Raw genomic sequence first — 25,123 nt, forward strand, 5'->3', positions numbered from 1 at the left:
AATTGGGGTGTTGTGGTGCCAGATTGTGTTGATCGGAATTTTGAGGTTTTGGAGGGAGTGGAGCTGGAAGTGGGAGATTGAGTAGATGGGAGAGACTGGGTTTGTGTGCAATGAGAGGTGGTTGAGGTTTGCTGGAAAGGTTGTGAAGGGTGAGTGAGTTGCCTTTCCGGAGGTGGGAAACCAGGAGATTGGATAGTTTTTTGAGGTGAAGGGTGGCATGCTGTTCTAATTGGCGGTTGGCCTGTAGGAGGATGCTCTGAATAGCCGGTGTGGATGTGGGAGAGGAAAGATTGAGGACTTTTATTAAGGATAGGAGTTGACGGGTGTGTTCATTGGCTGAGTTGATGTGTAGGTGAAGGATTAGGTGGGTGAGGGCAATGGATTGTTCAGTTTGGAACTGGTATAGGGACTGATGGAAAGAAGGGTTGCAACCAGAGATGGGAACTTTAAGTGTGAGGCCTTTGGGGGTTATGCCAAATGTCAGACAAGCCTGAGAAAATAAAATATGTGAGCGTAATCTGGCTAGGGTGAAGGCATGCTTGCGGAGGGAATGTAAATAAAACTTAATGGGGTCGTTGTGGGGGTGTTGTGAGGGTGACATGGTATTAGAAGGTGGAAAGTTTAACATGAGGTTGAAATGAAAAAGAAAGATAGAAATATATGGGGAGAGATAAAGGTGAACTAGAAAGCAATTGGAGATCTGGTATGAAAAAAAGGCGAAAAAGTGTTGGTTAAGTTGATCTTGTATTGAACTTGGGTTGGTAGACAGCGATGTGTAAAAAGGTTAGGTGGTTGTGTTGCCGCTAAATCACGTTAAAGGACGGAGAAATTCGGGAAAATTTCGAGAAAATTTCGAAAAAACGTATTAGAGGAGTGGTGTTGTGGTGAAAGATTACGAAAATGGGGCTAACAATTGTAGAAAAAATGACGTTAAAACCTGTGGGGAGCGGCTAAAATGACGTTAAAGGACGGAGAAATTCGAGAAAATTTCGAAAAAACGTATTAAAGGAGTGGTGTTGTGGTGAAAGATTACGAAAATGGGGCTAACAATTGTAGAAAAAATGACGTTAAAACCTGTGGGGAGCGGCTAAAATGATCAGTGATGTGCGAAAAACGGAAGTGGAAATAAAGTTAAAAGTTATTAGAAGTAGCCGAAATGGTTGTTAAATACGTGAAAGCAGCTGTTATTGAACTAGAAACGGTGGATTTTATAGCAGCGGTAGTGTTGAAAGCGGAAACTAAAATCTTTTGGTTATGGTTGGGAAGTGGGTTACGTATTGTTGAGCATATATATGGCGGGATAAAATTGTATAGTAGATTACGGTAAAAGGGGTTGTTAGAACTTTAAGCTTGTTGAATAAGGGTTTGCATTGTGTCTGTGGATGGCTGTGTGTTATTATTTAGATAGCCCTCTTCTGTAACATAAAGATATGTTTTAGATGGCAAGTGGTGGAACCTCCCAAAATATTATTCCATATGTTGCAAGAGACTGAAAATAGCAAAATACACCATCCTGGCACCCTCTTCTGTAAAACATTTGCAATAATGCTACAGACAAAACGTGCTGAGTTAAGTTTCTACTCAAGTTTCATTACATGATCATTAAAATTAAGATTTTCACCTACATGAATCCCCATCAGTTTTGTTGACGCGACTCTGTCTATGGCCTTGTCACTCAATGACAGATCAAAATTTACATTTTGACATATTTTCCAAAACTGCATATAATTTGTTTTGTTTGCATTTAATGTCAACTGATTTGCATTGATCCAAATGTGGACATTCTTTATTACTTGATCAGTAGTTGTTTGCGGCATTTGCTTTGGTGGACCTATTACCACACTATTATGAGAAGGAAAGCTTCTACTTGCCATATAGAGGAGATGCAGAGTCACAGATATGCACAACAAAAAGACTTTACAATTAATGCTTTCGGCCTTTGCCCTTCATCAATAATAGACACACATATGCACACACACAGACATACACATGCAAACACAAGTGAAACCAGTTGCCTGAGACTGCAGTCATGTGCATGAGATGTGTTTGCATGTGTGTGTGTGTGTGTGTGTGTGTGTGTGTGTGTGTGTGTGTGTTTGTGTGTGTTGCTGTGTGCGTATGTGTGTCTATTGTTGATGAAGGCCACTGGCCAAAAGTTTTGATTGTGAAAGTCTTTTTGTTGTGCTTATCTGCAACTCAGTATCTCCACTGTATGGTGAGTAGCAACTTTCCTTCTCATAACAGTGTTACATTCCACCCTGGATTTTCCATTGTTTGATTATTATCATACTAGTGTCAGTTTTGCTGCTCCATCTGAGGTGTGAATGTCATTTATGTGGACAAGGAACAATAAAGGACCTAGAATACTGCCTTGCGGCACTCCTGTTTCCACTTTTTTGCATCTGATACTAAATTTATTTTGTTGTTGGAGTAATCTGAAATCATACAATCTGAGTTCTGTTTTGTAGGTATGAGTCAAACAACTTTTTCACTATCCCGTGAATTTCAGTTTTTCTAAAAGAATGCCATGACTGACAGTGTCAAATGCTCTGGAGAGATCTATTTATTCTGACTACACAATTGTCTTTTCCTAGATTTTTTATTATTTGTTCAATGTAGCACATTAGTGCTGTTTCTGTGCCCAGAAGCCATGCTGATTTCTATTTGGTAACTTATGTCATTTAGATATTTGTTGATTCTATTATTTTGGAAAATGCCAGAAGGAGGGATACTGGCTGACAGTTTTCAACCTTATGATTGTTGCCATTTTTGAATAATGGATTCACTGTCGACAATTTCATCCTTTCTGGAAACACTCCATCACTAAATGATAAGTTGTCTATGTATGCCAAGGGCCTTGAAATTTGTGCAGCTGCCATTGTCATGATATAAATAGGCACCTCATCTACTCCTGCTGACATTTTAGGTTTCAAGTTTTTTATTACTTTAAACACTTCATGTTCATCTGTCTGATCTATCCTCATGCTATAGGCAGCTCTTGTAAATTCTAGCTTTTCTCGGTTTGTAAATTTTTAGCTCAATAAAGTTGTTGTGTTTTGAAATAACTGTTGATGTAATTTGGCAAATCTTGTTTTTTTAGTATTGACATTTTCTGTGTTTTTGAGAATGAAATCCTGGTCTTTGCAACTCTTTCCTGTTTCAGTCTTCACAATACCCCATACTGCTTTTGATTTGTTGTCGGACTGTCTTATTAAGTTGTCATTACTCATAAATTTTGCCTTGGCAATTACTTTCCGATAGACCCTCTTGTAATTCTTAACATATTCTATGAGCTGTGGATCTGTAGATGTCTTCAATTTTGAATTTAGTCTCTTAAGAGTTCCACAATAAGTTTTGATGCTAGCTGTGTTCCAAGAACTTGGCTTTGTATTGTGATGTGATGTGATTCTGACAGTTCCTTTGGAAAGCACATTTCAAAATATCTGATTAAAACTGAAGAAAAGGTGTTTTATGCATCATTCATATTTGTTAGGGACAGCACTTCTGCCCAGGACTTACTAGTTAGGATTTTTGTAAATTCTATACAGTTTTCAGTGGAAAATTTTCTTTTATACATGACATACACTTCTTTTTCAAGCAGTGGCATTGAAGGAATTTTGAGGACAAGAGCATTATGGTCTGATAATCCCAAATCAGTATTTGTTACTTCTACTTTTGTGGATCATACATTTGAAAATATGTTATCTATAGGACTATTTGTATTATATGTTATTTTAGTGGGTTTATGTATGTGTGGAAACAGACTGAAACTACATAATTGATTTATAAATTGATTTTTTTAGCCTATTTTCATTCATAAGATTTATGTTGAAATCCCCACAGACAACTACAGTGGCTCTTTCAGTAAAAAGAATATTAAGCGGTGTTTCTAACTGATTAATGCATATGTCTGTATCCACAGTAGGTGGTCTGTATATTGCTATGACTACAGCTTTTCCCTGTATTTCATACAGCTGTATAGCTGCTGCTTCAAAATTATTTTCCACACTCAATGATTCAGCTTCACACCTTTTTTGGACCTGATACTGGATTTAATAAGGATACATACACCTCTGTTTTTGGCATTTTTCTACAATACTGACTTGCCAACTTATATGGCTGAATATTAAAGCTACTTAGTTCAAAACTTCTGCACTAATGCTCGATGATGCACATGCAGTCAATGTTTGCACCATTCATTGCTACCTCAAGTTATTGTTCAATGCAGTTTCCAGTGAGCTTTATGGTGTGGAGTCTTAATCCATCTTTTATTTATACAGCTACTCCCCCTTTCATCATGTTTACCTATGGAAACATGAAACTAATTTGCATCCATCTTAGTGAAGCTGTTCAATTTTTGTGACTTCCAGATTGTGTAGGTTCTTCAAAGGCCTAAACATATAAATAAATATTTTCAAGGTCCCCGTATGGCAAAGATAAGGTAGGGGGGTACAAATATCTCAGTAAGTCAACAGAAATTTGAAGAAAACTATCACTTTTCTTGTGTACCTCATTTGGTTTTCTTTTGTCATCAATCCCAGTGTCTATCAGTCTTTTGAGCTGGTGTGAGAAAGATGCTTGTAACTGTGTTGTCTCAATATTGTGTTAACTAAAAGTTATAATATCCAGAAGTCACAAGTTTTCGTTCTACTACTGTGCTACATACTAATTTCCTTCTCCTGATGTGACAAGGGCTCACATTTTTAAATGGAGCTTTTCAGAGATGAAGTCAACACAAAGAAAGAATAGCCGCTGCAGCCATGTCAGCATCGTTGAACATAATTGGGAGAAAAGGTAAATTACCAAGCCAGACTTCAAAACTAAAAGGGGTTAACATTTATTCTGTGCTCTAGAACTGTCACAACATTCTTAAAATCCATGCACCTCTACCTGTGCACATTTCTGGGTGGACAATTTTTGGTATGGCTAAATGATAATTACTGTATAACTGGACAATCCACATTATCTCTCTCCTGAGCCACCATATCTGGTGACCACGACATGTTGTGCATAGTGAGCTGGCGTAAGCTGTTGACAGCACACCAGTTGGCAAAGATGTAGCAAGGTGGTCGATAATAGGCACTGGATCAAGCATGCCTATCAGGAGATAGGCCAAAGGCAGACTGGCAAGCAACACACACCAATGCCCTCTTGACTGAAAGTATTTAGATCACCAGAGATTTCAGTCTAAATCTTTGTCACTAGCTCAGTCTCAGTCACTAACCCAGTCACTAGCTCAGCTACTCAGTTACTGGTGCACCAACTCACACTCCAAGTTTGGCATCTCTCATTCATCACAAAGTGGGACTTGTACTCCACCAGCAGCGAGGCTAATGTGAACTATTACGGAAGAGCTTGTACCACAACATATGGACTCTCTTAAAGATAAGTAGCTACCTGGTCATGTAAATAAGGAACCCTATTAATACATACATGCATTTGTACTGTAGAAAGAGGATGCCAGCCACCAAACAACATCCTCTCCCTTGATTCCCGTGGTACAAGACTCAACATATAGCACAACTTTAGAAATGCTAAGATTTTTCAGTATCGATTATTGATATGAGAAACTCATTTTTCTTATTGAGAAAGCTTCTTGAGTTTTGATGGAAGAATCCAGATATGTTATGATTAATAAGCTTCATCCTGTCTAAGCTGCCATTCTTTGTTTCCTCATTTATTGTAGCTATTGAGTCAGTAGTTATTTAGCTGTATTCCAGAAGTCTTTTTCCACAAAGAGGCCGTGAGAAAATATTGAAAATTACATGGATTAAACAAACTATGTTTTGGTTACACTGAATGGTTTTGGATGATGATGATGATGATGATGTTTGGTTTGCAGGGCGCGCAACTGCGTGGTTATCAGCGCCCGTACAATTTCCCAACCTTTGCTCAGTCCAATTTCGCCACTTTCCTGGATGATGATGAAATGATGAGGACAACACAAACACCCAGTCATATCGAGGCAGGTGAAAATCCCTGACACCGCCGGGAATCGAACCCGGGACCCCGTGCTCGGGAAGCGAGAACGCTACCGCGAGACCACGAGCGGCGGACATGGTTTTGGAAATTAGAGGTACACATAACCTGTTACTGGAAAATGGTACAGAAGAATGCTGAAGATTAGATGTGTAGATCACATAACTAATGAGGAGGTATTGAATAGAATTGGGCAGAAGAGGAGTTTGTGGCACAACTTGACGAGAAGAAGGGACCGGTTGGTAGGACATGTTCTGAGGCATCAAGGGATCACAAATTTAGCATTGGAGGGCAGCGTGGAGGGTAAAAATCGTAGAGGGAGACCAAGAGATGAATACACTAAGCAGATTCAGATGGATGTAGGTTGCAGTAGGTACTGGGAGATGGAGAAACTTGCACAGGATAGGGTAGCATGGAGAGCTGCATCAAACCAGTCTCAGGACTGAAGACCACAACAACAACATGGTACAAAATTTCTTGGCACCTCCAGTGACCAGTATATGATTTTCTTTACCGGGACCTTTTCCCAAAGAACCTAAACCACAGGTGGCATGGATGAGCCCTCGATTTGGATTAAAAATACTAGTTAATTGGTAGGCACTGTCCAAGCAGTTCTAAACTAGTTCTGATATTCCTCTCTCAGTACCAATCTCCATAAACGTTTTGTGAGATGTTGCAAATGATTCTAATGCACTCAAAAACTGATGTTAGTCATGTCCACTTCATTTATTAATCTTGTACTGTCTTTCACATTTCAGTCTTATGTCAGTCTCAAGGGCCCAAAATATCCATTACACATTCTTAGATAAAACGAAAATACATTTGTTAAATACGGGTACAATGTATCGGGTCTAAATTACTTGAAATCTGAGAGCAAACTGAGTGTGTTATGGATATTTTGAGCTTTGACAATGGTGTAAGGCTGAAATGTGAAAGGCTGTATAAGATTAATAAATACAGTGATCAAGATTAATGTCAGTTTTTCAATGCATTCCCCTCTCATGACTACTCCTTACCTGGTGGATCTACCTGGTCTTTTTAACCCTCCAACTACTACTAACCTTAGCTTCCACTTCTTCCCCGGTCTTTTCAGTTTGTTTCTGAATTCCTCATGTTCTCTACACACTTTCATTTATAGTCTCCACATCAGTGAAGCTGTTGGAGACATCTAGACTATAGCTAGCAGAGTTGCAGCATGAAATGTAACAGTCTAATCGAAACCCATTTAAACATGTAAATTTTAACCATAAACAGTAATTTCTGGAATAGAGCTGTATACAAACATGTACTTGTGGAAAAGTTATGAAGAAAAAAATTATGGAATCTTAATTACACTAATGTTTAGAAGTCCATTAATTGGTAGGAACATTTTATATGGTATGAATATTCTGTATTTAGTAAATATAACAAGTGTATTGTTAACATTTGATACCTAATTGTAGGATGAGGGTTTTGATTGTAATTTTATTAAAAAACCCTTTATAACAATGCCAAGGATTGTTCAGGATTGCTTGGATTATACTTATAGGGGTAGCCATATTGGCATAAGGAAATCAGTCTGGTTTTGGTTTTTGAGCAGTGAGCATCTAGCTCAAAATATGGTTCAAATGGCTCTGAGCACTATGGGACTCAACATCTTAGGTCATAAGTCCACTAGAACTTAGAACTACTTAAACCTAACTAACCTAAGGACATCACACACACCCATGCCCGAGGCAGGATTCAGACCTGCGACCGTAGCAGTCCCGCGGTTCTGGACTGCAGCGCCAGAACCGCTAGACCACCGCGGCCGGCTGAGCATCTAGCTGCTCCTTTTGTACTGTAAGTATTGTTTGCCTTTGTAATAATATTTTACTTTTGTTTTCAAAGTATAATAAATATTTTGAAACATAATACAACACTGATTTTTAGCTTAGCTTTTCCAAAGTTAAAATTTTACAGTTACTGAGAACTTAGGACTTCAGTTGTGACAGATTTTCAGAAAGGATGAGTACACAAAAATCACAATATAAATGTTTAACCTAAGAATAGTTACGTTTTAAATGTGGAGGAGTTGGGATGCAGTGTAATTCTGTAAACAAATCTTGTATTTTGTTTCAGAGTTAATTCGCTTGTTCAAATATTATTCCATATTTTCGATAACTGAACAACAAAAAAGTGAGTAACAATATAAAGGTCTTAATGACACTTATGTGAAAACGTAATTTGGAGAACTAACTGTGAATACAAAATTTATTTAATAGTTTACTTGTGGGAAATGTTGACTGTAATTGTTAATATGGATAGGGAAGTTGATGATAATGGGGAGGCTAATGGAAACATGCAAAATAGCATAGATATTACTGATAATAGTGTAGTTGAACGGGACAATGAAACTGGAGAGGACAGTGACCACAGTAGTGTATGTTCACCTTTTTGTGGATTTGAATCAAATGTATTGGTTAGTTCAGTTAATTGAAGAACAAAAAAGATCAATGGAAGAACAGCAAAAGGCAATTGGAAAATCGTTTAATCAACATAAAACTTTTTTTTGGACAATAGCTTGACTGTATCAATAAAAAAATAGACAAACATGGGAATCAAATCTGCAAGACAAAAGAGAGTTTAGAGAGGTGTTGGGAAAAAGTAGACAAGAATACCAGAAATGTGTCAACTATAGAAGGGGAAATTGTTACCTTGAAACAGGAACACCAAAATTTTGAAGAGAGGCTAGAGTCCATGGAAAATTCCGAAAAAGTTGCTACTGTAGAAGTGTTACAATTGAAAAAGCTCAACAAAGATTATATAAAGAAATTCACAGAAACAGACCAAAGTATACAACTCGGAAATGAGAATTTTGCAAACTTGAAAGAAGATGTAGGCACTTGTTTAGGCAAAATTATGAACTACAAATCTAAATTCCAAGAAATCGGTGATTCCGTTGCTGTGAAATCTTTCTGTGGTTACAGTCCATTGTGGAACAATGTCAACATAAAAACATTTTCAGGGGTGGGAAATATACATCCAGTTGATTTCATGTGCCAAATTAAAGATAACTTCAAAAATAAAATGAGGGATAATATGAAAATTAAATATAAAAAAAAAATTGGATGGGGAGGCTTTGTCATGGGCAAACCAAGCAATCAAACCTAAAATGTCATTTACTGAGATAAAATGAGCTTTTATGAACAAATTCTGGTCAGAAACTAAACAAGCCAGAAGTAAGTCCCTCCGCCACACACGGTCAGGTGGCTTGCGGAGTATCGATGTAGATGTAGATGTAAGTCAGAATTTTTGAATGGGCCAAATTTCAAACTGGGTAGTGGATGAATGAAAACCTTTTGTGAACAACAATTATGAACTTTGGTGCATCTTGATAAACCACTAGACGAGATGATCCAGAGAGGTGCATTAAAATGTAGATTACCACACAGGGTACTGTGGAGTCTTGTCTACTGACCTGAGACACTATAGAACAGTTTCTTAGATATATAGATAAATTGGATTTGACATGGGAGAGATATGACAGATATAATAACAGACCAGATGATAGCAGGAATAACAATAACAGAGCTTTTAATGATCATTTTAACAGTAGATTCAGAAATAATGACATAAGAAATGGAGAGAGAAATGATAGGCAGAGACCAGAGAATAGGAATTCTGAACCAAGAAATAGGCAGTGTGGACAAAATCAGGGAAACAATAGTAACAATTTCGAAAACAGAAGAAATGGTCCAGTAAACTAAGACCTGTCTGTTTCGGAGCCTGGCAAAGTGGGGCAAATAGACATAGGGATTATAATCAGGCACACTGTGGTAATTTGAGAAGGGGAAGAGATAGAACAAATAGGACATACCAAAATTTTGTACCCAGTATAAAATCTGAAGTGAATAAAATAAAGTTTGATAGGGCATTTTGAGAATTTTTTTTATCTGGGAACAAAGATAAACAAAAAAGTAGAAGAAAATCTGAATTAAAATTAGAAGAAAACATTTTGACAAATTTCTTTGACAGCAGTAATGCAGTAGTAGCCATTGATAGTGTTGAAAACAGGTTTGATGAGTATGGATTAGTGAGAATGTTGAGTGACTGTGAAATGAGTGAAAAAGCTGGACTGGTGCTGTATGTGTGATAGCTGATGTTCATGTGCTTGGCAATGGAAATGAGAATGACAATGTAATTCCAGATGTAATTCCAGTAGACAATAGACAGAAAAATGAGGATGTGGTAGAACAGAGTAGTCACAGTGTTGAAACACCTTGTTAAGGCACGTTATGAATATTCTGACCCAATAATAATAAAAACACTAATTGAAAGAAAATTACAATTCATAAAAATCTCAATTAATGTCCACTGCTTTTTGCAAATTCAAACACTTAGAAGTGAGAAATCGGATAACTTAACCTATTTGAAGCTAATACTGTAAAATATTTTTTGTAGTTTATATTCATATTTATTTTGTAGTGTGAATATTTGCATATTTTTACCTATATTTTGTCTATTCATAGAGTGGGGGTTAGAAAGGGTATATTTGAACATTTGTGTATGCTTTTACCTGGCATAGATTGGGGTTGTTTGATTTTTATGTAGGACCATTTGAATTTTTTGTTATTTGGACTTAGGAACGTGACACAGCTGAAATTGTGCAGACAACCTTAATCAGCCATTTACCATCATGATATTTGTTCTTTGATATTTGACACACCATTGGAAATTTATTTGTTATACATCTTACTTTACATAGTCAAGATCATACTGTATACTTTAGCAAACTCTACGGTGAGTACTTTAACCCAGTGAAAGTGAAATAACCAATAAGAGGAAATTTATTTTTATTTTTGCTATCACGGAATATTTATTTATTTTTTTAATGTACATCATAAATAATGAATTAAATAGTGATTTCAGGAGTTGAAATAGTTGAGAATACATTCTGTGGACTGTATAGTCAAGGCAAAATCTGGGGGTGAACATCCTCTCAGAAATATTTTTCAGTAGTTTTGTATTCAGTGTCAAGATATATATATATATATATATATATATGATACGGTTATAATAGAAGGAAACATTCCATGAAGGAAAAATATATTTAAAAACAAAGATGATGTGACTTACCAAATGAAAGTGCTGGCAGGTCGACAGACACACAAACAAACACAAACATACACACAAAATCCAAGCTTTCGCAACCAACGGTTGCCTCGTCAGGAAAGAGGGAAGGAGAAGGAAAGACAAAAGGATATGAGTTTTAAGGGAGAGGGTAAGGAGTCATTCCAATCCCGGGAGCGGAAAGACTTACCTTGGGGGAAAAAAGGACAGGTATACACTCGCACACACACACATATCCATCCACACATACACAGACACCATATATAATAGAAGGAAACATTGAAATATGTCTGCTTGTGTCTGTATATGTGTGGATGGATATTTGTGTGTGTGCGAGTGTATACCCGTCCTTTTTTCCCCATAAGGTAAGTCTTTCCGCTCCCGGGACTGGAATGACTCCTTACCCTCTCCCTTAAAACCCACATCCTTTCGTCTTTCCCTCTCCTTCCCTCTTTCCTGATGAGGCAACAGTTTGTTGCGAAAGCTTGAATTTTGTGTGTATGTTTGTGTTCATTTGTGTGTCTGTCGACCTGCCAGCACTTTCATTTGGTAAGTCACATCATCTTTGTTTTTAGGTATATATATATATATATATATATAAACAAAGATGATGCAACTTACCAAACAAAAGCGTTGGTATGTTGATAGACACACAAACAAACACAAACACACACACAAAATTCAAGCTTTCACAACCCACGGTTGCTTCATCAGGAAAGAGGGAAGGAGAGGGAAAGACAAAAGGATGTGGGTTTTAAGGGAGAGGGTAAGGAGTCATTCCAATCCCAGGAGAGGAAAGACTTACCTTAGGGGGAAAAAAGGACAGGTATACACTCGTGCACTCACACACTCACAGACACACACACACACACACACACATATCCATCCGCACATATACATGCCACCGCTCATACCTCACTTGTCATTCAACAACATCTCTGACTCTGTACTTCCGCCTCGACTGACACCTCTGCCCAAACTCTATCAAACTGGTAGCTTCACAGCACTTGAGATAAAAAAACCATAGGCAATCTTCCAACTGTCAATTATTTCTTTCTTCACACTGGCAACTGTTTCTTACTTCTCTGCAGCAGTTTCCACTTCACCTGTCAAATGTGACATGTGGGTTCCACCACCACTGCCCCCCCCCTTTCCCCCTGGAAATAATATTTATGGGTCACTGCTCAATGAAAAATTGCAATTAGGACACTTTTTGTACTTTCACTTAGTAAAAAATGTTACTGACTATGATACTGGTACATAATTTACAGAAGAAATCTGTGGAAATTTCTGAATTAGCGAAATGTTACCAGTCAAATATTTTCACAAAGGGTGCTGTTTCTGTATGTGATTAACTGCCATGATGGTAAAAACTGAGATTTGGTTAATTTGCATTTTCTGCACAAGCAGGAAATAAACAAACTTATTAATGAAATGTAGTAATGCAATTTTTTATTTTTATCCCCTAAAATAATGGAAAGCTCACAACTTCTCTATATAAATAATACTTTAGAAATTATACTACAATAATGGAAAGCTCACAACTTCTCTCTCTCTCTCTCTCTCTCTCTCTCTCTCTCTCTCTCTATATATATATATATATATATATATATATATATATATATATATATATATATATATATATATATATATATAAAAACAAAGATGATGTGACTTACCAAATGAAAGTGCTGGCAGGTCGACAGACACACAAACGAACACAAACATACACACAAAATTCAAGCTTTTGCAACAAACTGTTGCCTCATCAGGAACCACATCCTTTCGTCTTTCGTCTTTCCCTCTCCTTCCCTCTTTCCTGATGAGGCAACAGTTTGTTGCGAAAGCTTGAATTTTGTGTGTATGTTTGTGTTCGTTTGTGTGTCTGTCGACCTGCCAGCACTTTCATTTGGTAAGTCACATCATCTTTGTTTTTAGGTATATTTTTCCTTCGTGGAATGTTTCCTTCTATTATATATATATATATATAATACTTTAGAAATTATATATATATATATATATATATATATATATATATATATATATATATATATATATACATATATATATAATACTTTAGAAATTATACAGCAATACTACTCCAAGTACTCAGCTTTGCAGTTCTTGATAGTTTCTGTCCTAGTTCTACATCTACATCTACACTGTGCAAACCACTGTGAAGTGTATGGCATAGGGTCCTACCCAATGTACCAGTTATAAGTGGAGGTGTCAACAGCATGTGGGTAAGTTAATCATAAAGCTCAGTTTACCTGGCTTTGCACTCAGATGCCTCTCTCACTGTGTTGATCTGCAGACAAGATTACTAGCATACTTTCACCCAGTCTTATCTTATGGCATGATCTTCTGCAACATTGCAGCTAAGATGAAGAATGTATTTATTCTACTGAATCATGTGATCTATCTAAAGCATTTGACTGTGTAGATCACAAAATTCTATTCATGCAGGCTGAGTACTACACCTTAAATGGTAAAGCAGGGATGCAGCTCGAGTCATATCTAGATGACAGAAGGTAGTATTCAATAATTCTGCAGTAGCACTGTAGCACCTGCCTGCTCCACTGGGGCACAGTGAAATGTGGAGTACCACAGGGCTTAGCATTTGGTCCCTTACTTTTCCTAATCTTTACCAATGACTTTCCATTGTGTGTGACATAAAAAGAACATTTCACAGTATCTGCAGGCATCACAATGATTGGATTGACAAATTACCCAGCTGGAGTCTAGTGAATACTGTGATCACTATGTTCAAAGAAGCTCTAGATTGGTTCACTTAAAATTGTCTGTCCCTCGATGTTATCACGACTCAGTTCATTCAGTTTAGAACAGCAAACAAAAATGGGAAAATGTTGAAATAAAATGCAGTGACAAGGAAATATTGAGAGTTGAGTCTTCCAAATTCCTGGGATTCCATATTAATAACAATCTAAACTGGTCAATTCACATCATTGACCTATATAAAAGACTGAATTTGGCAACATTTGTCATTCATTCAGTGGCAGCTGTTTGAGAGTGGGAAACAACCAAAGCTGCATACTTTGAATATTTCCAGTCAGGCCCACTCAAGGTGGCATTAAGCTGCACTAGGGCAAGGGCTGAGGTGGAGAGAGAGGAACAGCTTGGTCATGTCACTGTGACTGCAGTTTTAGGATCTGGGGGTGTGGGAGAAGGAAGGGAAATCTGCTGCTGGCCCCACAACATGGCTGGGGTTCAGGAAAACAGGGGTTAAGATGTGGTGGTCTTTCCACTGAGCCCGTGCTTGCTTGCTCACAGCTATACTTTAGTGAGGGGCGAGGTGGAGAAGGGGAAACCATTTTATTGCACCACTGTGACTGTAGACCAGGTGTGTGGAGGGAGTGTGGGGCTACAGGCCACCTGCCACTGGCCCTTGGCTTTGAATGAATGTGATGGGGAAAGAGAAATTAGTTTGTAACTTCAGAATGATACACTTTGTGTTTGTGTGCAACAGAGAAACTGGTCTGATTATGTTGGGTTTCTGTCAGTCATACTACACTACAATCATGTCATACTCAAACTGTCTGATATAAAACTGAAAAAAAAATATCACAAAATTTCTGGTGGGGCCAGGCCCCTCTATTCCTGTAGAATGAACTGCTCCTGCTATGTGGAATGTCTATTGTAGCATTATCAGAAGGCACTACTTCTTTAGCAGATTGTGTGCTTTGCCCTCCACTTCCTGGTGGTCTCCTTTATTGTTTGGAAACAGATATCTTTGATTTGTGCTTAAGATCTGTGTAGAATGGTTGGTAAATTGAAGGCACAAATGAAAGTAACTGCTGCAATTTCTGTGCTGTTAAAGGCATTTGTGACAGCATATTTAACATCATTATTGCAGAGCTTGGGTATCCTGGTTTTGATTGTCAAAATTCATGTCATCATTGATGGTAGACTCATAAAATCCTCTATATAGGAATGGCCTGAAATGAGGAACTTCTGGCCAGTGCTCTTCAGTGGGGTGTGATTTATGACATCATCAAGAACGTAATGATGTTTTCATTCTTGTTCTTCCCCCTAAATTAACATTAAAAGCAATGATGGGTTGTTACAGACTGGGAAAGTTATTGTACATGCTTCATCAAACCATCACTACTAGCACTTCCACTGTCTGTCTGTTCATATTTACATTCATCTTAATATGTTCACCTTCTTCCATCCTTCTGTTTTAAGGCTTTGAATGCAAGAACAGCTTCTAATATGCCAGATTATAATGTATCAAATCACCTGACCACAATAGTTTACAAAACGTTTGGAGCTAAAGAGATGTATGTGGACTTGCATCTCTTTGTAGCCAAAAAGAAAATATTTTTTGTTAAACAGTTCTTCAGACAACCACTAGCAAGCAGCTCAAATCAACTCATACACCTATATCCTTCCACTACATTATGGTGCACATGTTTCCAAATATTCAGTTTTGTAAATTACAGTTCTTTGCTTCTAACCACGTCCACTGAAATTAAAATCAACATTCACATAGGTTTGCATTGTATGTGGAACAGATATAGGTCTAAATAAATACAATACACTCAACAAGAAGGCAACCACTCTAAAGGGAAAAAAATATATAAAAATAAGAAAAGTCAATGTAATAATATTGTGAAAAGGAAAGTTGCTACTCACCATATAGCAAAGATGCTGAGTCACACATGGGCACAACAAAAAGACTTTCACAAACACAGCTTTTGGCCAGTAAGACCTTCATCAGAATTAGATGACAAACACACTCATACACACACAAAAGCAACTCACACACACATGACTGCCAATGTAGTATGTGTTTTGTCTAGTATTTATATGAGTACACTAATAATTTATAAAAAGGATAAGCTACCTACATGGAATGATGCTGAACACTAATCTGCAATGGGCACCATTATTTCTGATGTTACTAATGGGGATTTCCATTATACCGCCCTAGGAAATCAAGCAATTGCATAAACAGCCTTCATTCTGTGCAATGCCTTACTCAACTATACACATTTAATCTGAGTGATGCTGTTTCGTTTCTGCATTTAGCAAATCTGTTTGATCCTAAAGCAACGAATTACAAACTTAAAGATGGGTCAGAAAGATTATTTAGTCTAAGATGTCCACAGATTTTAAATGCTCTATGACTGGCATGTATTGAGAAGAAGACCTTATTTCTAGTGAATAAACAAAACCATATATATACCATATCATGTAAATAACAAAATTTCTACTCATTCAAAGCTAAATAGTAATAATAATTTAAGGATTCTAACCTTTCCTTGTTCTTCTAACTGAGTGACCATCACTATTATGGTCACATCATACTGGTAGACCATGAGCCAGAAATCCTTTACAGTTTCTTCCTTAGGACCTTGTGTTGCTATGTACTCAATGTTTTTACTATATCCCTGTAAGGAAAAATATCATGATTAGTATTAACTTGATAGTAGGTGTTCTATTCCAGGAAATGAAGAACCAAAGACATGACATTGCATTTTTAATGACATTTTACTAATCCATTCATATTATAAAAATGTAAGTATGTCTGTATGTATGGACAGATGATGTGTGTCTATAAATTAATGGGACTAATGCTGTCACTCATCTGTCAAAGATGGACAACCAATAGCTGGTAGTGTGAAACCTTCTCAGTTGAATGCTGCATCTCTGGTATCAAAATTAAATATCTCAAAACTAAGACTGGCAGATGAGAGCAGCAAATTGTATGTTTATTGTGAAAGCTGTAGGAATTTTATGTAGATGTTGTACAGAAGTTTTGAAATAGCTCAAAAAGCTGCTAACAGATAGTGCTGTAATCATGATACACAGTTCCTATAAGTAGTGTGTCACAGATCACAGCAAGCAGTTGAAATATGAAAGGAGGTTAGTGTAGTCAAGGAAGAGGTTGAAACCATGTATTCCATTGAAAAATATGCTGTTCTGGTAATGGAATACCACAGCTTAGACCACAGTCCTACAATGACAAGGTACCATTTTCAAACTTGATTTAATGTTCCAAAGCAATGTGACATGAAAAACATTCACAAGCTGTTCACCAAATTCCAATGCACAGGCAGTATGGCTGATGATCTAATGGGAAATGTTGGCTCCAGGTAAACTAGTTATTCCTGAAAATGTTGGAATGGTTTCTAAAGTTATTCAGAAAAATGAAAGGAAATACCTCTGAAGAATTGCAGTGCAGACTGGTTTGATGTGTTCCAGCGCACAGAAAATACTGAAATAGAGCTACACCTTTCCATTCAAAATCCAAAGCCACCAGGCCATACCTATATAAGCTGTGCAACAGATAGCTGAATCTGTAAACCAGATTCTCATAATGACTGATAAAGAAGGATTTGATGTTGGCTGCATCTAGTTCACAGATGCACACTAGAGTCATGAATCAACCATACTTGTGATTGTGTGGTTCTGAAAATCTCCATTTGTGTGAATCAAAAACATTGTACCACGGTATTCTCCCAAAGTTAGTGTTATGGCTGCAGTATGCAGCAGAGGCATTAATGGCCGTTTTTGTGCAAAAAATAATTACTAGTGAACAATTTGGGAATAATTTCTAGGATTGACCAGACACTAAGTGGTTCCCGCAAAATGAGGCCAGACCTCATCACACCAAACAGGTGTTTCAATTTCTTAATGCGTACTTTGGGAGTAGTTGTTACATTGGATTATCACAAATTTACTGGTGCAGGTATGACCTGGCTTCCTGAGTCCTTGTGACTACTTTTTGTGGGATACATTGAAAGTCACTGTCTACCAGAACCATCTCACCACAAAGTATGAGCTTCAATCAGTAATCTCTGTGACACCTGATTTCATTTCCATTGAGACATCACATTATGTGGTGTCAAATTTCATTGCTCACTACATGAACATCATACCACTAGTGGTGGACATTTTGAAAGGACTGTGATGTGATTGGAAAGACTGCTTGCAGAGGATGCATTTCATTGTGTGCACTGATACTGAATGAACTGTTCAGCATACAATGTTATGTGTCAACAGCTTTTCAAATTATTTTGATCCTTCTGCATAGCGTTTGCGTAAAATTTCTATAGATTTTACAATAAACATACCATTTGATGAACTCACCTATTGGTCTTAGTTTATGATATATTTAATCCCGAAATCCGGGACTCCTTCACTGGATACCCTGTATAATAAATGAGAGTTTATATACCAGTAACACATACAGCACATGCCAGTTTTATTCCAGTTATAAATAATAAACTGATGCCTTTAAAATAAAATAGGTATATTCCATGATGCACAACAGTTGTGTAAGTCAAGAGCAGTGTATGTAGAACAAGAAATTTGCAGACATTGCCACTAATATCTATAATGTAAGTATAGGAAAAAAAGTTCTGATAGGCTAGAATTTAAATAATTTACGAGTAAAGGCATTGGTAGGCACACACAGGAAAGAATGAAAGCTTGTCAGCTTTCAGAAGAAAACCTTTGACAACTTACAACACACCCACCCACCCACACACACACACACACACACACACACACACACACACACACACACACACACAAGAACTCCTGGCTCGACACAGTGTATGATGAGATGGCACAATGTAGGGGCAAAACACACTCTCTCTCTCTCTCTCTCTCTCTCTCTCTCTCTCTCTCTCTCTCTCTGTGTGTGTGTGTGTGTGGGGGGGGGGGGGGGGGGGGGAGAGTGGCCTCCTTGATTCCTAAATTATTTTCATTTATAATGCAAAAGATTTCAAAATGAAATTACAATAACAAAGAGATACTCTTGTTGCTGGTTAATGGATACCAACAGAGTCTGCATAAGAGCAAAAATGAGAAAGGGATTAGAAGAAACAGGAATATTTAGAGACAAAGTGAATACATGCCCAAATCACTGGATCAAAAGGCATAGATCAGACCAGCAAGCTAAGACAATAAAAATATATAAATCAAACTAACCAACAAATGAGAAGCATAGATAAATGCCATAGAAAAAATATCAAAATAAATAAAAAGATGAAAAGACAATACAGAAAGGCAAAAACCAGCTGATAATTGGAAGCAAATGTCAGAAGTGATAAAAGAGGAGCAAGAACTTGATGTAAGATATACAGTACAGAAGTGAAAGGGTGTACACAACAAGAGGAGTATGGTAATTAACATAAAATGATGTCAGATAGGTATTAAGAACCAGGCATGTCCTGTAAAATATGTTCCAATCTGCAATGTGTCAATGCAGTAAGATAAAGGATTAAAATGACCAACAGTGAGAAACTGGCACTAAGTGCTTGGCTGAAATGTTTCAGAACAAGAAGATAACATATGTTATCAGTAGATATACTGTCAATTTGTCCTTTGCAACTGCTTGGTTGTCATTCCATTTGGTTGTGATTCCATACCCATTTCTTTTTTTTGTTTTTTTGTTTTGTTTTTTTATTCAGATCAAATCATAGGTGATCTCCCTTTGATGAAATAGATCTTCCGAATCATTAAAATGACGGTGGTAGAAAGGAACATGGACTGTTGTCAAAAAAGCTGAACATTATTTGGATATCAGTTTATTAATGGAGAAGTTTCATGAAAACTGATCAGTGCCATATACTAGCTATGTGGAACCACTTCTTGACTTTCTGCCTCAGGAAAGTTACTCTAACTTCTCGTGTAAAACTTGTGTTAGTCAGACGTCTATACCACATACTTCCTGGCAACACATGATAAGCTTCCATTGCACACATACTAAGCACACAATAATGTGACAAACAATTTAAGTAATTTAATGTACTCAGAATGTAAAATAACCTGAATGTAAATAAGTGAGGAAGATGATTAAATTAGTAACTTGTTGCTATCTGCATCAGCATGTTTTGTGCTTAGAATAATTTCAAGAGTTTGTAGTAATGACTGTACCAGATTAGTATATTTTGACTATTTTCAGTCCATTGCATCCTATGGGATAGTATTCTGGGGAAAAACAAATTGTTGTCTAAATGAGATTTTCAAATTGCAAAAACGTGCTATTCGGATAATGACCCACAGCCACAGCCCACCTCAAACACATTGTAGGCCCCTTTTTAAAGCATTGAAAATTTTAACAATTCCATCATTATACATTCTGAAATGTCTGTTGGTGATCAAAAGAAATCAGGACAAAATGAAAACCAATACAGACTTCCATAATTACGATACACGGCAATGTAAAGATCTTCACATACAAGCTGTAACAAGGACCCGAAGCCAGAAACATGTATGTAATCAAGGCATCAAACTTTTTAATGCACTACCAAAACTTATCAAAGAGCTGGAAAATGAGGATAAATTTAAAACTGTTCTAAAGAACCACATGCTGGACAAATGCTATTACAGCATAAGTGAATATCTCTGCGCAACTGTATAAAATATATGTTTAAGTTAATGTGACAAATGAAATTACATCAGTGCATAAAAAATTATGTTGTAAAAACACTTATTAGTTGTATATTGTATTAAACATAAGATAGATTAGTATGAATTCAGCACAGATACAAATTTTGTAAAGATATTATATAGTTGTTAAAATGTGCCCTGACAAATCTTATATCACAAATGTGATCATTGGGATGATAATAAATAAATAAATAAATAAATCAGCTACCAGTACTCATATGACAGAACTGTTCAAAGACAGTTAGTAGTACAACCTCTGTAAATATGTGTGTGTGTGTGTGTGTGTGTGTGTGTGTGTGTGTGTGTGTGTGTGTGTGTGTGTGTGTGTGTGTGTGTTTATATATTGTAGTAATTTCAATGTTTTAATGATTGAATGAGACTTCCATGCATGTACTAAATGTTTCCTGTCCAAATTATTTATGTCATTCAGTTAGATAATCCACTAATAACAGTAATACCACAGTTCTGCTGGTTAGCAATCTGCCTTAGCCTTTTGACCCAAGTAACAAAATATGTGACCTTTGTGCTATTATAATATCAACAGCTTTCACAGCTTAAAAAATAATACAAATTGTTCAGTGGAAACAACCATTCTTCCCATGCTCCATACCTGAATGGAATGGCAAGAAATCTTAATAACTGGTGCAATTGGATGTACCCTGTGATACATCAGCTTCCTGTACATCCTTCCAACAACAGTGTGGAAAACAAAATGAACAAGAAAGAAGAACAAAAATACAATGCCACTGATGATTCTAATTTAAACTAAAGGTATATGATGCTGTAAATATGACTCCCAATTATAAAATCATGAATATGCCTGATCTAAAAATTTAACACCATAATGTACAATCCCTGTGTAATAAGATCGATGAAATTAATGTACTGTTAACAGACAAACTTAAAAATATCTCAGTGTTATTCATTACTGAGCACTGGCTTAACTCAGAATTCATCCAGAATACAAAAATAAACAAATTCATTTTGGCTTCTTACTACTGCAGGAAAAACAGCATGCAGGGTGGTGTGGCAATCTACACAAAGGAAAAATGTGTATTTTATTACCCTATCTGACTTAACTAGAACAAATGTCGAAAAGGATTATGAAATTGCAGCTACAAAAATTACTCACTTCAACCTGGTTATTGCTACAGTTTAATGATCACCATCTGGAAATTTTGAACTTTTCTTAAACAAAATGGAGTCATTGCTAGATAAAGTAAATAAAAAGGATTGTGCATTGATAATCTGTTGTGACTTCAATATTGATTTCCTCACAAGTAGTGGAAATAGAGAGACCCTTTTGAATCTTGCAACATCCTATAATTTAAGTGCTGAAGTAAAAGCTGCTACCCAAGTACATATTTAAAGTCTTTAAATATGTCTGCTTGTGTCTGTATATGTGTGGATGGATATGTGTGTGTGTGCGAGTGTATACCCATCCCTTTTTCCCCCTAAGGTAAGTCTTTCCGCTCCCGGGACTGGAATGACTCCTTACCCTCTCCCTTAAAACCCACATCCTTTCGTCTTTCCCTCTTCTTCCCTCTTTCCTGATGAGGCAACAGTTTGTTGCGAAAGCTTGAATTTTGTGTGTATGTTTGTGTTCGTTTGTGTGTCTGTCAACCTGCCAGCACTTTCATTTGGTAAGTCACATCATCTTTGTTTTTAGGTATATTTTTCCTACGTGGAATGTTTCCTTCTATTATAACCATATCATTAATTTGAACCCAACAATTACGTTTGTTATTGTCGCTGTTGCATTTCGAAATCTTTCCTGTCGTCTTATTTTCTCTTTATTTTCTCTTTCTGTTTTTACCAGTAGTCTCACTTTGTATTCACCTTCCCCTTTTACCGTAATCTACTATACAATTTTATCCCGCCTATATATGCTCAATAATACGTAACCCACTTCCAAACCATAACCGAAAAAATTTTATTTTCCGCTTTCAACACTACCGCTGCTTAAAGTCCACCGTTTCTAGTTCAATAACAGCTGCTTTCACGTATTAAACAACCATTTAGGCTAGTTCTAATAACTTTCACTTTATTTCCACTTCCGTTTTTCGCACATCACTGATCATTTTAGCCACTCCCCACAGGTTTTAACGTCATTATTTCTTCGTCAGACAATTGTTAGCCCCATTTTCGTAATCTTTCACCACAACACCACTCTTTTTAATACGTTTTTTCGAAATTTTTCCGAATTTCTCCGTCCTTTAACGTGATTTAGCGGCAACACAACCACCTAACCTTTATGCACATCGCTGTCTACCAACCCAAGTTCACCACAGGATCAACTTAACCAACACTTTTTCGCCTTTTTTCATACCAGATCTCCAGTTGCTTTCTAGTTCACCTTTATCTCTCCACATATATTTCTGTCTTTGGTCTTTAAATATGTCTGCTTGTGTCTGTATATGTGTGGATGGATATGTGTGTGTGTGCGAGTGTATACCCGTCACTTTTTCCCCCTAAGATAAGTCTTTCCACTCCCGGGACTGGAATGACTCCTTACCCTCTCCCTTAAAACCCACATCCTTTCGTCTTTCCCTCTTCTTCCCTCTTTCCTGATGAGGCAACAGTTTGTTGCGAAAGCTTGAATTTTGTGTGTATGTTTGTGTTCAAAGGCTATGTTGAGTGTTTAAAAAAAAAAAAGAATATGGAAATACAGACAATCGTGTAAAAAGTAACAAACCCCTTAGAAGTAGCCAACACATTTAACAATTTTTTCACATGTGTTGCTGATAATATGTCACAATCAAACTTTAAGAGCACCCAGGCAAATGAATATAAAATAAGTGCATATTGAGGGCCAATGTACATCAGTTCTGTTTCACAAAATGAAGTAGTTAAAGCAATGAAAGGACTAAAAAATTCCATCCCTGCAGGCAGTGATGGTATACCTGCAATAATATTAATGAAGAGTGCATCAAACCTAATTTAAATACTCACTCACTTACGTGACTGCTCACTTCAGGCAGGTACTTTCCCTGATGTATTGAAAACATCAAAAGTTATTCCAGTATACTAAAAAGGTGAGAAAGCTAATGTAAATAACTACAGACCCATCACAATTTCCTCTTGCATCTCTTATGTATTTAAAATGGTTGTGTATGACAAACTTGTGAAATTTATAAATAAAAACAGCATCCTATGTCATGAAAAACATGGATTCAGAAATAAGGCATCAATGGCAAGTGTTATTTACAAGTGCAAATCCATCCTAAACCTGATGGACAAAAAGCAGGAATGAACAGGGGTATTTATTGAATTGTCAAAAGCTTTTGACATGGTGGATCATAAAATTCTGCTATAAGAGCTTGAAAGGTATGGTACTTGAGGTCTGTCCAACAAATGGATCAGCTCCTTCCTGACTGATCATAAGCAACAATGTGCAGCAAGCACACAAATATTGAATTAAAAACTGTGTCTGAACACTTATCTGACTATAAACAAATTAAAAGTGGTGTACCACAATGATCAGTAATGGGACCCCTTCTATTCCTGCTGTACATAAATGATCTAAACTTAAATGTTAATGCACATAAAACAATCATATTTGCAGATGATACCACAATTCTACTAAAAGGTGACAACAATGAACAGTTACAGCAGTCAGTAACTGGGCAAAGAATAATAAGGTTGTAATAAACAGTAAAAAAACCATTTCACTAAAATTCCACAATTCTCCTAACAAGAACATGTTTATCCCATTGGTCTCTATCAATGATGAACTAGTTGGTAACAATACTGAAACCAAACTCTTAGGACTGCATAGCAATGTCAAATGGAATAAGCATATTGAATATCTCAATGCAGAACTGAGCAAAACATGTCACCTTCTTTGCTCACTAAAATCATGCTGTTGTGAGAAAAAAGCAATGAATGCATATCATGCCTACTTTCATTCTCATATGAGATATGGGGTCACTTTCTGGAAAAATGCTAAAACAGTTAATAGCACTTTTAAACTACAGAAAAGGGCCATTAGAATCGTGTTTGGGGGCAAGACTTGTAAACCTCTGTTTAAGAAATCTGGTATTCCTCCACTACCATGTGTATACATTATGAAAACCCTTTTATTCTTTGTAATAAATTAATAGGTAAGGACTGCAGACTGAAAAAAAATGTGATATACAAGATCATTTTACCAGACAAAACAGAAACTTACATATAACCCAAATCAGCACAGATCTGTACCAAAAGGTGCTATTCACATGGTAGTTAAGCTTTATAACAAACTTCCTGAAAACATAAAAGATATTACTGAGGTCAGTACCTTTGGAAAATCCCTAAGTCATATTTACAGCATCACTGCTTTTACTCCATTGAAGAATATTTAAATTTGTGAAGTGTGTTATATAGGCCTAAATACTTATGTATAAAGTGTATTACTGTAACCTTAAATACTTATGCCTAGAAATGACTTTCAGCTGCATGTTTATAATTGACATGTCCAATGTCTTATGCATAAGCTGCTTTGTAGGCAACAGGACCAATAAATACAACAACAACATCAACAACAACAACAACAACAACAACAACAGCCTCATGGTGGTTTGCAGTGTATAGATGTAGTTTTATGAAGTGTAAGCATAACGTGACAATAAACTGATTGTTAATTTTC

The 25,123-nt window shown here is 36.6% G+C and overlaps 1 protein-coding gene across 3 annotated transcripts in view; it reads right to left on the reverse strand.

Annotated features, from left to right (window-relative positions):
* LOC126094911 (phosphatidylinositol phosphatase PTPRQ-like) overlaps positions 1 to 25,123 on the reverse strand; it is a 425,768-nt gene that overhangs the window by 121,990 nt on the left and 278,655 nt on the right. For all 3 annotated transcript variants that reach the window (XR_007521896.1, XM_049909550.1, XM_049909549.1), the window contains one exon: positions 16,350 to 16,484. Coding sequence is in view for 2 of the 3 variants with exons in the window: in XM_049909550.1 (XP_049765507.1) it covers positions 16,350 to 16,484 (135 nt within the window). In the remaining variant the exon portion in view is untranslated. The remainder of the gene's footprint in view (positions 1 to 16,349; positions 16,485 to 25,123) is intronic.

The sequence above is a fragment of the Schistocerca cancellata genome, chromosome 8 (genome assembly GCF_023864275.1).
Source record: "Schistocerca cancellata isolate TAMUIC-IGC-003103 chromosome 8, iqSchCanc2.1, whole genome shotgun sequence".
NCBI classification, from domain to species: Eukaryota; Metazoa; Arthropoda; class Insecta; order Orthoptera; family Acrididae; genus Schistocerca; species Schistocerca cancellata.